At 35.2% G+C, this 15,153-nt stretch overlaps 1 protein-coding gene across 1 annotated transcript in view; it reads left to right on the top strand.

Annotated features, from left to right (window-relative positions):
• FOXP2 (forkhead box P2) overlaps positions 1-15,153 on the top strand; it is a 561,440-nt gene that overhangs the window by 428,690 nt on the left and 117,597 nt on the right. The window contains exon 7 of the mRNA XM_081286102.1: positions 14,470-14,544. Coding sequence (XP_081142228.1) covers positions 14,470-14,544 — 75 coding nt within the window. The remainder of the gene's footprint in view (positions 1-14,469; positions 14,545-15,153) is intronic.

The following is a 15,153-nucleotide window of genomic DNA, read 5'->3' as shown; positions in this document are numbered from 1 at the left end:
CAAGCTACAAACACATTTCCAGATCTGCAGAAATTGGCACTATTCTTCGTTAATGCATTTTTTGTAGATTCTCTGGTTACATTCCTCATGGTAAATTTCCAGATATATTTATATTATTCTTTAAATTCTGTTTCTTTATAAATAAAATTCATTTTGTTTATAAAGAATATTTGGATAATAATTAGTACTATTAAAATCAATAACAGAATGCTAAAAATATGATAATATTGTTTAGTATTATGCTTATTCGTAATTAATATCACCCAAATAAACATTAGATATGGTTTCTACAAACATTTTACCATTCTTGGTTAAAATCTGGAAACATTTAAAAAATAAAATATCTTCAGAACATTAGATGCGTGCATTACTGTTTGGAACATACCCATTCAGATTAGTGTGATGTGATTTGTCCTGCAGCTGCTTCAAATTAAGAACAGGTGTAGAAGACAGATTATGCAAATACTCATATTAATGTAATTGTCAAATTGGTGTGTTTACCATTGTGCTTTTAAAGAGTAGACTGTATTCCTATTTTAAATGTAAATTAGCTTCATTCTTGAGAGCAGCTATTGGGTAATATAACTTGGTCCTGGCTTAGAAATGAATAATTTCTAATAGAGTGTAACACAGTTCTAAAATTCAACAATTTCTTTCTCAGTAAACTCTTTCACATAAAAAAGTGGCAATTCTGTTTTATTTTTAGCACCTATGTAGCCATTGTGGATTTGTATATATTTTAGTTGATTCTGACATACTTTTTGTTTCATTTTTTGTGGCATCTAATGATAACTATGATAGCTCTTGATCTCCTTCCTTCTTTTCTAATTCTGAATTCTTAGTTTCCCATCTTTGTTGATGTAATCTTTTGATAAATAAATTATTGGAGAAATTAAATTATACTTATTTTAATAATTTTGTCTCATAAAATCTAGTTGTTTTAATATTTAAAATGCTTGCTTGCTGATTTTTATATTTTAAGCTGTGATTCATTACTGTTAGTTCATCCATATATCCTGAAGCATTTATGATTTTGTTCTTCTTTGCTAGCATATATTCAGCTTTCTCATTTCACAGAATAAGAAACTGAGGCTTACAGAGGTTAAATTGTATAATCTCAGTTCATGTAGCTGGCAGTTGGAGCTCAGCTGGGAATTCAAATCAGTCTAATTCCAAATCCTAGACCTTTTATCCATTTATCATTGATAGTATACAATCTCCTAACTGCTAGTCAAAAAATATCTCAAAATTTTCATTTTTAGATTATGAGATCTAAGTTAGGAGGATGACAAGTTAATAAAGGTCAATACTACCTTTCCTTAGTATCTTCACTGTATGGAATCCAGGTGTAATGATACCTGGTTAAGATAGAGCCATGATTCTTGAGGGAATGGATAGGAGACATATAGACACCCCCATTAGGTGGTTTGGGGTGATCTCCATCATCAATACCATTACAAGATTCCAATGTAATGACACTAACTCCCTTTATTCCCTTGTTTTTTTAATACTCTACTATCCCCACCTGTTGGGCAACAAGATGAGAAGCAATGGAACTTAGTAATGAAGTTAGATGTTTACGTTGCAATGTGTTCAATAATCGTTTGATGTGAAAGATAAAGCAAGGGGCTGTGATGAACCTGCCCTGGAGTTTTCTTGGCATCATGAGAGCTTTCATGTCACAGGCTAAGATTTTTTTCTGTTGGAAAGAGCTATTTTTTAAATCATTGGTTCTCTACTGCCATAATTTCTCTCTGCCTCTCAAAAAAAGTGAAGAGGTTGACAGAGACCAAATCATAATTAGAGATGCTAACAACAAGTTAAGCTTCTGTATGTACAACTTTCAGTCTCTATTTCTCATTAAAGAGTCTGTCATTTACCATTATTGGCAAGAAAAGGAGCTGCCACTGAGACCAACAGCAGATGAAAAGTAGCTGATCCAAAGGCTGCCGCTGCTTCCCCTGCAGGGATCAGAAGAGGGACTGCCACATCTCCAGTCCCCCTCCTGCATTCCTAGGGGTGACCATGATCTGAATTGCTCCCCACTAGGGAGTAAAGTATACAGTATAAGAGATGCTGGTACTTTGTGAATTCAAAAAAATTAATAGCATGATACCTTTTTTGTCTTGATATATAATAGATATAGCAGTAGATCTTCAAGCTTCATTCATTGAATCAAGTCCTTATCTGATAATACATTCCCATAGAAAAGATCACCAAAAGGCAATGATTGTAAAGGCCTGCCCCAGTCCTCAGTCTCCAAGAACAGCCAGGGTGAGTGCCTCTGTGAAATCTCCATGCCTGTGTAAGCAAAGCAAGGAGTGCTTCATTCTCTTCCTTCCACTCACTGGTATTTCTGATTTGGTTGGCAACAAATGCACTTCAGAAATACTTTGGATTTTGTTCTAGTTTGGTGCCTAATATATCTCTATGAGATTACCAGCTTGGCTTAGAATTCCACTAAGAAGTATCTTCATATGTTCTTTTTTGATTTTTAAAGGAAAAACCTCCAGAATAAGTTGAATTATACACAAAACATCCAATATATTACTATGCTGTTTTATTCTGCACATTAAAGTATTTTCAGTTGTATTGTTTTGTGGTGATTTTATTTTTTCAACTCCTCATTTTAATAGGTAAACAAAGTTTTGCATTTAAGTTAAAAGTAGTTTTTGCTTTAAAAAATATACAATGCCTACCTTAAATCTTTGGACTCACACACTGTATTCATAAATTCTCAAGCAAAGAGTCAAGGTGAAAAATCCCAGGTTGATGTGGCTCACAGTATCTTGATTTAAAATATACAGAATATATACTTACTCAAAGATTGGAAGCACTTATAATATGTTATGCCAGCCATCCTGAAAGCCATTTCAATAGATTCTGTACCCTGGTATTTGTTTTAGAAATAATTGCATGCAAATGTGGTTTAACATCTGTACTATGTCTCTTAATCCTAACCAGGCATTTTCCATTAGATGCAGTCTGAAAATCACATTAAGAAAAATATATCAGCTGTGAAATTATATTCTGAATGCCCCAAATTGCAAAGGAAGGGACAATATCCAGTTAAATTTACTTCAGTGTCCTCTTTTCTGAACCCCAAATTTTAAATATTTGTTTCACTTCCCTTTCTTGGTAACTTATAAACTGAGCTGAGATAATCTGTTTTCCACATGTTCTTATTTAGTTCACAAAACTTTCTTGAAAATCAGTATATATTCTTATGTTATTATCTTACCATGTGCTTGGTAGTACAAAATTTAAAATTTTATTTTTGTCCCTCTAATAGACATACAATTCAAATTAAATTTTAGTACTCTCTGTTCTCAAAAGCAGAATTCTCCAAGAATTTTGATACTGAACTGACTTCATACCTTAATATATTTAATAATTTAAATTATTCCTTGGAATACTTAGGAGATTTGGGGAAGAATATTAAGGAATAAAACTTACGTAAGTCCATGGTAAAGCGACTGAACAGAAGAAAGGGGGAAGTGTGAAGGGAAACAGTTGTTTCTTGCCTCCTTGAAGATTTCTATGGATATCTGTGTCACTCTGCCCTGGGCACAGCTGCTTCTTCAGGATGACACTAACAGGATGTAAAATACCTCAGAAATGTTTTTATGTATTCAGCCGTTCAATTATCCCTAAAGAGAAAAGGCAGGTGGTTTACGTATTTAATAATGAGAAAGTAGAAGTGCAGAAAGGCCACTTTGCTGTACATGGAGTTCTTGAAGGCCTGACTTCTCTCTTCCTGTCTCCATCCCTGCCACTCTCCACTGGAACTCTTTCTCTGACCTTGCAGGACTGAGTAAGGGTCTCTGACTGCTTCAAGGAAACATACCTCCAAGCTTTCACATAGACCTCTAATTCTGTCCTGACATTCTCCACTCTACCCACCCCACCCCCATTTGTGTACTGCTTTTTTGTCCACTTCTTCTCACATGGCGTCAGAACAGCCTTTTTTGTTTCTCATCTGCTATACAAGTACTCCATCTCTATTCTAATACCTGAACATACATCTGTAAATTGTATTATACCCATCACTAGCAGTTTGTCCTCCCAATTTATCCATACATTCTTAGGGTTAGTGACTCCTCCTTGACTTTGAATCTCAGTTCTTCACCAAATGAAAGGTGATGTGTAGTACCCACAGAAACAAGATGGCAATAGATACACATGTCTATTTTATCTATTCAATAATTATTGTATATTTAAAATTTTTGTCTCCTACTCTCCAGATGTTTATAACAAGAATTTCAGCTTCCTATTTTTTTTAATTTGTTTTAATTAGTTACACATGACAGTACAATGATCTTGACATAGCATACATTTGAATCAAATAGGGTATAATTTCTCTTTTTTTCTGAGTGTACAGGTTGTAGGATCACGTTGGTCATACAGTCACGTATATATATACAGCAATACTAGTGTCTATTTATTATATTTTTATGTCTTATATTTATTTATTTATTTATTTGGAAGAGCTGAAAATATTTTCTTAAACAAAGCAAACACACATACAACAAATAAGCAAAAACACAGTAGTACACCAGGGCTGTGCAAGAATATCTCATGCCAGAATTGTCTGTGGACGGCTCCCTTCACTCCCCTCCAGAATATAATCACTGCATCACTTGTGGCAGCACTAAGCACATCCTTTGTTTTCGCTGACTTTAGAAACAAGAAAGATAACTTGATTACCATCCCTGGAGATTCCTGTTGTCTCTGTAGTTGGTGAATAGGTGTAGGTCTTTCCTCCCCCCAGATAAGCAGCCAGGTCAGCTGCCCCTTCCTTGAGTTCAGCCTTACCTGTGGAGACAGCCTGGCTCTCTGGGTGAGAGGTGTCCGTGTCCTTTCTTTTCTTGGCTCCTCTGCTGAGATTTCTAACAAGGGTGCCAATTAGTGCCAGTTATGATGGCAGCTTTCTGAAGTGAATAAGAAGGGATTGACTAAAAACAGGGTGAAAGATCTGACTCTGACACTGTTACATTCTGTAATCTTTGTTAATTCCTCAACAATTTTAAGATCCTTTTTAAAAATCTCATTTTAAAAATATTTTAAGTATGTCAATTTGTTTGATTGATATGCAAATACTTTAAAATCTGAAGTACTCAAGATACCTCTGATGTCTGCATTGGGATCAAAGCTATCCCTATACTTTTTATTGTTGTTTTTTATCTAGCCTTTTTTTTCCCTAAAAAACAAAACTATCTCTGTGTTTGTGTATGATTGTGTATTTGTGTGTGCACATGTCTTTATATAGTACTTGGGATTGAACCCAAAGCTCTCTACCATGCATATATATCCACTGAACTCTTTATTTTTTACATTTGAGACAGGATCTTGCTAAGTTGCCTCAAATTTACAATCCTCCTGCTTCAGTCTTGGTAGTAGTTTAGATTACAGGTGTGTGCCATAGTGCTAACAAAGTGATTTTCTTCTAAAAGAAATTTACAATCTATTGAATAAGCAAAAGTGATTGAGTATATAATCTTAATTTATAACACAATTTTAAAATGTTAATGTCCATCAATAAAAATGTTAATTGTGCCAGTGTTGATAATTTGTATTTAAACTGTTTTATTTTTGTCATTACATCCATACCAAGTTGTGTTTTTAGAGTCTGACTATTCAAGCTGACATTTTAAGTATTCATAGAACTGAGATTATATTATTCTGTGACTATGTCACTTAAATTTGCAAACAGTGGCAGATCCTAACTTTCATGCTTATCTTCAGTCTATTCCATAAAAATGGATTGTAATAAAAAATTTGCTCCAAAACTCATTTTAAAAGCTGTTGCTTCATTCTAATTTGATTGAACTATATTAACAAATTGATTGAACTATATTAACATCACCTAGTTAGTGTATTTGGGTTTCAAATCACAGAAGTGGGCATATGACTTAAAAAAGTGGATACTATTCAAATCACAGAAATGGGCATATGACTTAAAAAAAGTGGATACTATTCAGTGGATACAGGGTTGTTTACAAAATACAAGGGAAAATTAAACAAAAGCCTAGTCTCAGAAAGGACAGCAAGCAGAGCAGGAGTCCTGGAATCACAGACATTGGACTGGATGAGGAAATCTAGTTCCTGCAAGAGGGAGTCTGATTCTTTTGCCTGGTGTCACCCACTCACCCTCTAGAGAGTCCAGCAGTGTAAATGTGATGAGGTGCAGGATGAGGATAGTCTCCAAAGGAAAGCATTGGTATCGAAGAGAGGAATAGAAAGTGAGTAGGTAAAATCCTCTGTTGTAACATTGAGCTGGTTTGCAGCAAGTGTGTAGTCTGATTTTGACATTTTTGCTCTTAAAAATTTTATTTTTTTTAACACCAAGAAAACTAAAAACAACAGAGAACTATAAGGAAATAGCTTAACATAACAAATGGGTGCGTGAAGATTCATGGCTTTATGAAATTCTACCTCCATCTATGAAATGTATCAATATAATTAAAATTTCAGTTTAAATAAATACAGTATTAACTTTATTTTTATTTGCATAATTACTTTCTTAAGTAAATAGTAATAAGTTTTGGAAATTTGGATTTTCATGTTAGCTTTTTTTTTTTTTTTAACCATTGAATGGTACCAGTTTGGTTTGTGACTTACAAAGCAAAAGAAAATATGCTGTTTTTAAAAGTGTACACTGATCTGTGTAGAAAGTGAACATAAAATCTACAAACTTTCATGGAACCAGTTGGCCACAATATTAGCTTGGACCTGTTCTTTAAAGTCATTTTGAGTTGGTGAACCTAAGGAATCCCCATTCTGATAATAACTAGTCTTCTGTCTGGATTCCCACCCACTCTTTACTACCACTTCTACCACTTGGACATCTTACTGATCCAGTTGCATTCTCTGGTTGATGATGATATCAGACACACACACACACACACACACACACACACACTATTCTGTATCTCCCTCTCTGACCCTGCTACAGTACTTGCTCTTATGTTTTCCAAATTGTTGCTTTTCTTACTCCTGCTTCCAAGGAAGCTACTGAATTTTCCAGTGAAAAATGGAAAACCACACTATCAGACCATGTTGACTGTGATTTGGGCTTAGCCTCCTTCACTATTTAGCAGTTTGTTTTGCTGGTCCCAAAACACCTTCCTCTACCTCTCCAGCTTTCACTGTGTCCTTGTAGCTTCTACCTCACAGTTCTCAGTTATTTGCCTCCTACTTGAAAATATAGAGGCCACCAGACAGGAACTCCCTCTTTCTTGTGTTTTCTCCTAAAACTGAGAAGAGAAGCATTCCTTTTCTTTTTTTTTTTAAGAGAGAATTTTTTAACATTTATTTTTCAGTTTTCAGTGGACACAACATCTTTATTTTATTTTTATGTGATGCTGAGGATCGAACCCAGCACCCTGTGCATGCCAGGCGAGAGTGTTACCACCGGAGCCACATCCCCAGCCCCAGAGAGGCATTTCTAATCATGCCCTTTTGCCTATCGATAGCATCTTCTCTACCTACCCCTGCTCACCTCTCTCAGTTTGTTGTCCTATCAGCTGCACATTTGCATTTCTGTACCTTCAAAGAGTCCAATCTTTAAAAACAAAAACACTCATGAAAGAAGATCGCAAGTCCTTTTCCTTTGCTTCCTTACTAAACTTTGGACAACTTGTTTATACTTGAACTTCCATACTTCTTAAGTATATAGCTATGGTTTTGATGTGAGGTGTCCTCCAAAAACTCACATGTGAGACAATTTCCTTTCAGTCACAGCAGCGAAAAAGCTGATTAAAACATATATTGGGGTTCCGTTTCTGGCCTTCCTAACCTTCTGGAATAGTTCTGTTGACTATCACTGACAAACTCAAGAGAGTTGCATTCAATTCTTATCCTTCTAGGTCCTTTCAAAATATTTGAGCTTTTTGATGATATTCCTCTGGCCATTCCTTTCTCTGTCCTTTGTTGGCTTTTCTCATCTCTGCCCATAATGTTTTCTGTCTAACCTATTTAGTGGTGCTAAACTCTGGCTGCACATTATCATTACTTGGGATGCTTATTTAAAAAAAAAAATAAAAATTCTCATCTCTCTGCTGATCCGGGGAGGCGGAGCCAGCCTCAGCATAAATAGAGCTCCCTGGGAATGCGGAGCCCCACTGCAAGCCTAGAACTATTGCTTCAGATGATATTGCCCTCTGAAATTTTCTACTCACTGTAGCATCATCACCTTGTAAGTGGAGATTCGCAAGTCACCATATTGCCTTAGCTCCTGAACTTTAGGCCTGAGTACTCAATGATCAGCTAGAAACAGCTACCTGGATGTCCCGCCCTCACCACTAATTTGGTATTTTCTAATGAAGTACATTCTCTCCCATTCCTTCCACATTTTCCCTGCATCCTTTAACCTAATAGGGTTATCAGTCCACTCTTACTGTCCCTTATTCTTCCTGCCTCACTCAGTCACTCAGGTAGTTCTCAAATCCTCTAAAATTAACCTTTTCTCATATTGAGTGTCCTCTCATTCCACCATTACTGCTTTGACTCATGCCATAAGTAACTGTCTGGGGAATCTGTAGGCTGACAGCCAGTAGCAGTCAGAACTCACATCTTCATGCTTTCCACTTAAGTCCAGCAAATCCCCTTTCAATCATGACATATCAGAAATCCACTGACTGATGGGCAGAACTCTTTGTGGTCCTGCTCCTTCCAGCTTTATCCCATGTCAGCCCTCCCCATCTCTTCCCTCTCCTACCATACCAGAGCCATCACATTTCTTGGGCGTTATCGAAACCCCTTGGATTCTCCCTGTCTTCCTTATCACTTTGAAAACCAAATCTCAATATAATTGATTTCTTTTCTAATCCCTTTTATATATTTGTGCAAGTTCATCTTATTCTGAGAAGGCTATTTTAGATTTTTCTGAATTGCCAAAGGTTTTGAGGATGCAAAACCAAAAAACAAAACAAAACAAAACAAAACAAAAAAACAAACAAACAAAAAAAGCAGTCCCTGAAAATGGCACTTATTTTCTTGTATCCCAGTTTACAAGTCATTTTTCCCCATTCTCTGGAGGCAGAGACAATCTTTATTCCCTTTTATATCCACATGGCTAATATAGGTTATAGCACATAGTAGCTCTGGAAAATGTTGACTGACTGAAAAATAGACTAAAAGAATAAAAATTCCCCTGTCAAGCAAATATCCTGAATAAAGTACAAAATAAGAACAGAGATGCTATAAGATACAGTCGCCAAGATGCTTGTTAACTGCATATCCCTGGACCCTATCCCAGATATTCTGAATCTGAATTTCTAGGAATGTAACTCTGTATCTTCAGTCATAGAAGTTACTTATGGCATGAGTCAAAGCAGTAGTGGTGGAATGAGAGGACATTCAATATGAGAAAAGGCTATCTTTAGAGGATTTGAGAACTACCTGAGTGATTGAGTGAGGCATGAAGAATAAAGGAAAGTAAGAGTGGACTGATATCCCTAGTAGGTTAAAGGATGCAGGGAATGTAACTAGGAATGTAACTCTGTATCTTCAGTCATAGAAGTTTTGCCAGGTGGGGTGCATGCCTGTAATCCCAACTCTAGAAGCTGAGGAAGGAGGATGGCAAGTTCAAAGCCAGCCTCAGCAATGTACCAAGGCCTTAAGCATCTCAGTGAGACTCTGTCTCTAAATAAATTACATAAAATGGCTGCGGATGTAGCTTAGTGGTGAAGTGCCCCTGTGTTCAATCTCCTGTACCAAACAAACAAACAACAAAAAAAAAAAGTTTGCTTAAGTTTGAGAACCTGTACAATAGAATATATGCTGCACATTGGCCTTTACATAAAAACATACATACATATATAAATAAGTAAAAGCATGCCTTGTAACAAATAATTTCTACTGCCTGGACCTTATTTTCCTCCTCTGAAAATGTTTCTTTAATAGCTGCAACATATTCTTCTCTGTCTTATAAAGGTTTTGGAGTCTGTCTGTGCCTCAGAACAAAGTAAGGCAAGACTAACTCCTTCAAAATGAAGAGTGACAATGCTTTGGATATGTGCCCATATTGATTTGGTTCTCTGGGGTACAGGGTCCCTGCTTCTTGTTGACTGACTCCAAACAATATACCAAACCATTCTGATCCACTTGGCTTATGAAATACTCACTGATGTTTTCCAGACATCAGTCTCTTTTGTTCACCTCCTCTGTCAGACCTACGCAGTTTTAATGTTTTTCAGAGATGGGCTGGGGAAGGATGAAGTAGTGTGGTTTTGCAAAGCCAACATGTGTCATCCTGTTATGACCCCAGGGCCATAATGTCTCTGGGGATGATATCCATCAGATATGATGAATAGTCTAAAACAGACAACCAAATCAACAAACAAAGCAGTTGGAGTGAAGAAAGGCCAATCAGCCATTTATTTTTGCTGCAGTTTAAAGTTTGATTTGTTTCATATCAATTTTTTCTTATTTTTTGTACCTTCAGAATGGAAGGTAATCTGCCATTCAGATAAAATTTTAAGACAAATATTTTAATCATTTGTGAAAGAAAAATTTAGCACTCAGCCAACCAAAAAAGTGAATTATAACTTAAAACATTTTCATTGGCAAGGAAAGGTCAATATATAAAATTCCCATTGTTCAATAAAAATATACCTTTTTCAACTTTGCAAAATATATTCTTTTTTTCTTACAATTAATTATGCTTTGCAACTGGAAGCAAACATACCCACCCTTGTGAGCTTCTTGATTTCTTCATTACTGTGGAAGTGGCTCTGATTTGTATTATGAAGTCTACTGTAGACTGAAAATTATTTAAGTACAGATACAATGTCTTGGGCATTTTTTTACAGCCTGTACAGTATGTTGTAATTTTTTATATAGTAGGAATTCATTAATCTTTATTTGAAAAAAAATAAATGCTGCCCTAAAGAAGCAATGATAGATTATAAATATTAAGTAGATAACTAATAAATATTAAGCTAAGGGGTGACTGCACTATTCCAAGTACTTTACAGTTCTGTGTATTTAATAATTCTGTGATGGTGTTGTTTGTCATTCCCCTTGTAAAGAGATTGGCCAAGAGAAGCTAATATCTTGGTCAAGGTCATACCACTAGTAAGCATTGAGTCAAGAACTGAACCCCGACAGACTGTCTCCAGAGCCAATATTCTTATTTTCAACACTGCATGGCTTACTCTTTATTGTTTTAACAGAAAATCAAAATGATCCATCTTTAACTGAAAAATAGATTCCTTCTGAAGTTAATGTTGAAAGCCTATTTCAGTACATTGCCCTGGCCTTCTCACTATTAAAAGGTTCTTTGGTGATTATTTGAAACAGATGCAAACACTTAAAACATCCATTTGCATTGTGTTTCCCTGTGATTTGCTGGACCATGTCAGGTTGCCTTCAGGAGACTCATTTCTAAGTGACTGACTTCATTCGTCTTGCTGATCCTTTACAAACCTGCAGCTTCGTGGGTCTGTTAAAGCTGGTTGGTCAGAGGTTTATTAGCATCTTGTGCCAACATTCTGTCTCTGTCTGTTTTAGAAAGATTTAGGCAGTTATGAGAAGAAACTGGGTGGGTTTTTCAAAGCACAATTTTTTTTTAACCAAACCTGTTGGCAAGACACTATGACGGGCTAATGGTTGTGCAAAGTTTATTTTCACGTACTTCTAACTCTGGGAATTACTTAAAAGCCTTCGCCTTCCAAATGTGCTGCTTTTCTTCTAAGTTATTGTTCTTCAGAAAACTTAAGATTCAGTTGAACTTCCTTTTTCACTATTTTGGTTTTTTACTCTTTGTTTTTATTGATTGCTAAACTCTTGTGATTGTTTAACTGTTGTATCTATAATTTTTCATGCAAAATGATAAGGACAGGAAAATGTCACCATGTGCCCACAGTATGGGCAGGTCTATGTTTCTCGTCCCTAAGGATAGATTAATGACAATATTATTTTAATGTGCTTTATTTCTCTTTCTAGTAATAAGAATGATTTGGCATGAGTGTTTTGGTTAATCACAGTTTCTGATTAATAAAAATAAGACTTGTCACGGGGTTTTGGAGAATCAAAAAATAATGAAAATATACTTTGCACCAATCAAAACATAATATAATCTCTTTTTTGATGATTCAGAATGTCCTTCAGAATCTTGCTTCTTGTGATGGTTATCACCATGTTCATCGGTTAAAATTATATTTGGGAAATGTTTGAGGAAACAATTAAAGAAGATATGTTTGGATTATACTTAGATTTACTGAAATTATGTTTCTGAGTCATTTGAGCTAAGAATAGGGAGCGTTCTCTCTCACAGTGAAGCCTTAGGCTATTCTATTCCAGAGCTCCAAAACTGTAGAAGAAAGCTAGAGAAAAACCTCCTGACTATAATGAAATCCTTCTGGTACTTTGGCACCTATATCCTTTAAATGGTAATTATATCCTCTAATTTTATCATATGTTTTGTGTATCTTTATCATCGTACGTTATCTTGAAATCTGGTCATGTACTACTCAAGGGGTGAGACTGACTCTCCCTGTATCTTCCCTTCTCACCTATTACAAAGGCAAATATCAGTATCTCAACACGTTTTCATTTCTGAGACACAGATTATAATATTGTTTTTAATTTGGATGCTCTTAAAAGAGTTTAGAGTGATGTTGCTTATTTTATAGAACTTAATTTTCAACATCCATTATAAATAGTGTGAGTGGCTTTTTTTCCTGTGACAGTCACCTATTTTGGGGTTTTATGTTGATGAGTGTCAATCCGAGGCATGTTGTTGTTGTTGTTGTTTCTGTTTATTGTGTGGCATGGAGTAACATTTCATTTCTGAGGATGCTTATGACCTTGTTAAATAGCAGTCCAAAATTTGTGTAGCTTGTTTTGATTTTAACCAAAGTTACAGCTGCCTAGCTGTAAAGCAGTCAGTTTCTCTTATTATGACTAGTTCTTCAACTTGTACTGTTTTAAATTGCCTGCAATTAGCATATTTCAACCTTATTTTTAGGTTTAAATTGCAGTGTGAGAGTGTACTCTCCTCTTAGCTAATTAGTGCTATCAAGGAACAGTAGGTTACCTCATTAGTACCATGTGCATTTAATTAAAGAAGAGAAAATTGGAGTTAACCTCATAGTTAATATTTTCACAGAGTGCTACAATGCCAACACCTTCAATTGGAGTCACACCCCTGTGTATCTAATTATGCACTGGTGCCAAATAAGGTTAGCAAGGGTACTACAAGGCTGTTGACAAAATAATTTAGATGAAAATGTGTTTGTTGGATTCTGACAGTAAAATATAACTTGAACATTTCCCCCCAGTCCCTATCTGCCAGCATCAGGTGACATACTTCTTCACAAGAAAGAGAAGGAAGGGGATATTTTGGAAGCCATTTTTCCTGTCTGAATTAATGTTGCTCTTATCTTGAAGAAAACGGCATATATTCATGTAAAGCATATACAATCAGTTTCTTAAACAGAGCCCCTGAACTTCAGAGATGTATTTGAAAAGAATTATTTATAAGATGTAATATTTACATGTATCAAACCACTACAAATACTCCCTGACACCCGTACCACGTCCCCCCTTGCTTTTCTTCTTTTCTGGTATAGTTATAATTTCCCTTGTGTATCTTGTGAATGGGGATCATCCTTTCATATCATACATGAAGTCTAAGGATGTGTTGTCACATGATCTATTCAAATGCAGTGTAATCCTTTTGCCCTTCAGACAAAATCTTTGAAATGTCTAATGCTACTTAGGTAAAAAATGACATTCCATGTCATTTATCAATAAATAATCACTTTTCTTTTACAGATAAAAATGCAAACTATACATTTGAGTATATAGAGTAGTTCTCAATGCAAATGGCAAAATTCAACAGGTTTTAACAGATATTATGGAGTAGAGCTCTATAGTCTTAAGTCTATTTAAATGGCAAAAATTGTGATACAATAATGCAAAGCCCAGATAATTCACTCAAAGAAATTATTGGGATTGTTCTCAAATTTCATGGCAAGGGAGGTTTGCATTCATTGGTATTGGTTATAATTGACTAAAAGTCAGAGGATAGCTTTTTCAAAATTATATGGAGATAATTAAGTTTTAATAACAAATAGCATCCCATACTCTAAAATCACAGTGCCATTTAAATCTATAGGAGTATTTATGAGTATTGGCTATAATTTCAATTTAGAAGTGGGAACTGAGTTTTCTAAAGCATCATCACAATAGATAATCAGTGAATTTGGGGGTCCTTGGTTAATTCATTATGATTCAACTAGTAAACTTCACATTGTCAAATGATTTCTATTTTTAAAATCTGTGCTAGTATTAACTGTGAGGAAAAGATGGGCTAGTCTTTCTTATGTTGATCTACCATGAGAATAATTCCCAAAAATGATTTTTAAAAATGATAATGTACATTATTAGCATAAGCCTTAAGACTGAAAATTTAAAAAAAAAATTAAGAAGCCAACTCCTGATTCTCTTTGTTTAATCTAGGAATTGCTTCCAGAAACAAAATTATGTGTCTGTGGCCACTCTTCTGGTGATGGGCATCCTCACAACACATTTGCAGTAAGTTATATTGGGCAACTAGAAATTCAGCTATTCAACACAAGGCCATGGACCCAATCCCATTAAACATAATCTCTGATTTTCTATAGTCAGTCCCTTCTATGGGTGCATATATAATCAAGAGATGGCTAATGTTAAGATACAGATGTAATTAATTGGTTTTCTGTTACTTCTTGTGTTCTAATTTCAATTATGTTTCATCAAATATACACTTCACAGTTTCTGTGAGTTGATGACATTAAAGTTCACCTTAATTATATAAAGTCTGTAGCACTGACACACTTTTCTTGAACTTTTAAGAATAATTTGATGAAAGTACTGAGATGCATAAAATAAATGAGTACAGATTATAATTGATCCAGTAGATATTTTAAGAAAGAGTTGTTGTTCCTTACTCTGCAAGTTGCATATACATATGCCAGTGTGTGTGTGTGTGTGTGTGTGTGTGTGTGTGTGTGTGTTCTGCCACTAGAATGAATCTTGTCTCTTTGAACTATAATATTTGATGAAAATTGCTTTTGTGACCCAATTTATATACCTGTTAGCCTTGGAAATGAACAATAATCCTAAAGTGTTCATTCAAGAATTTTTAAATAGAGCAACTTCAGG

Source organism: Spermophilus citellus, assembly GCF_964194105.1.
Source record: "Spermophilus citellus genome assembly, chromosome: 3".
Taxonomy (NCBI): domain Eukaryota; kingdom Metazoa; phylum Chordata; class Mammalia; order Rodentia; family Sciuridae; genus Spermophilus; species Spermophilus citellus.
This window is presented reverse-complemented; position numbering and strand designations above follow the sequence as displayed.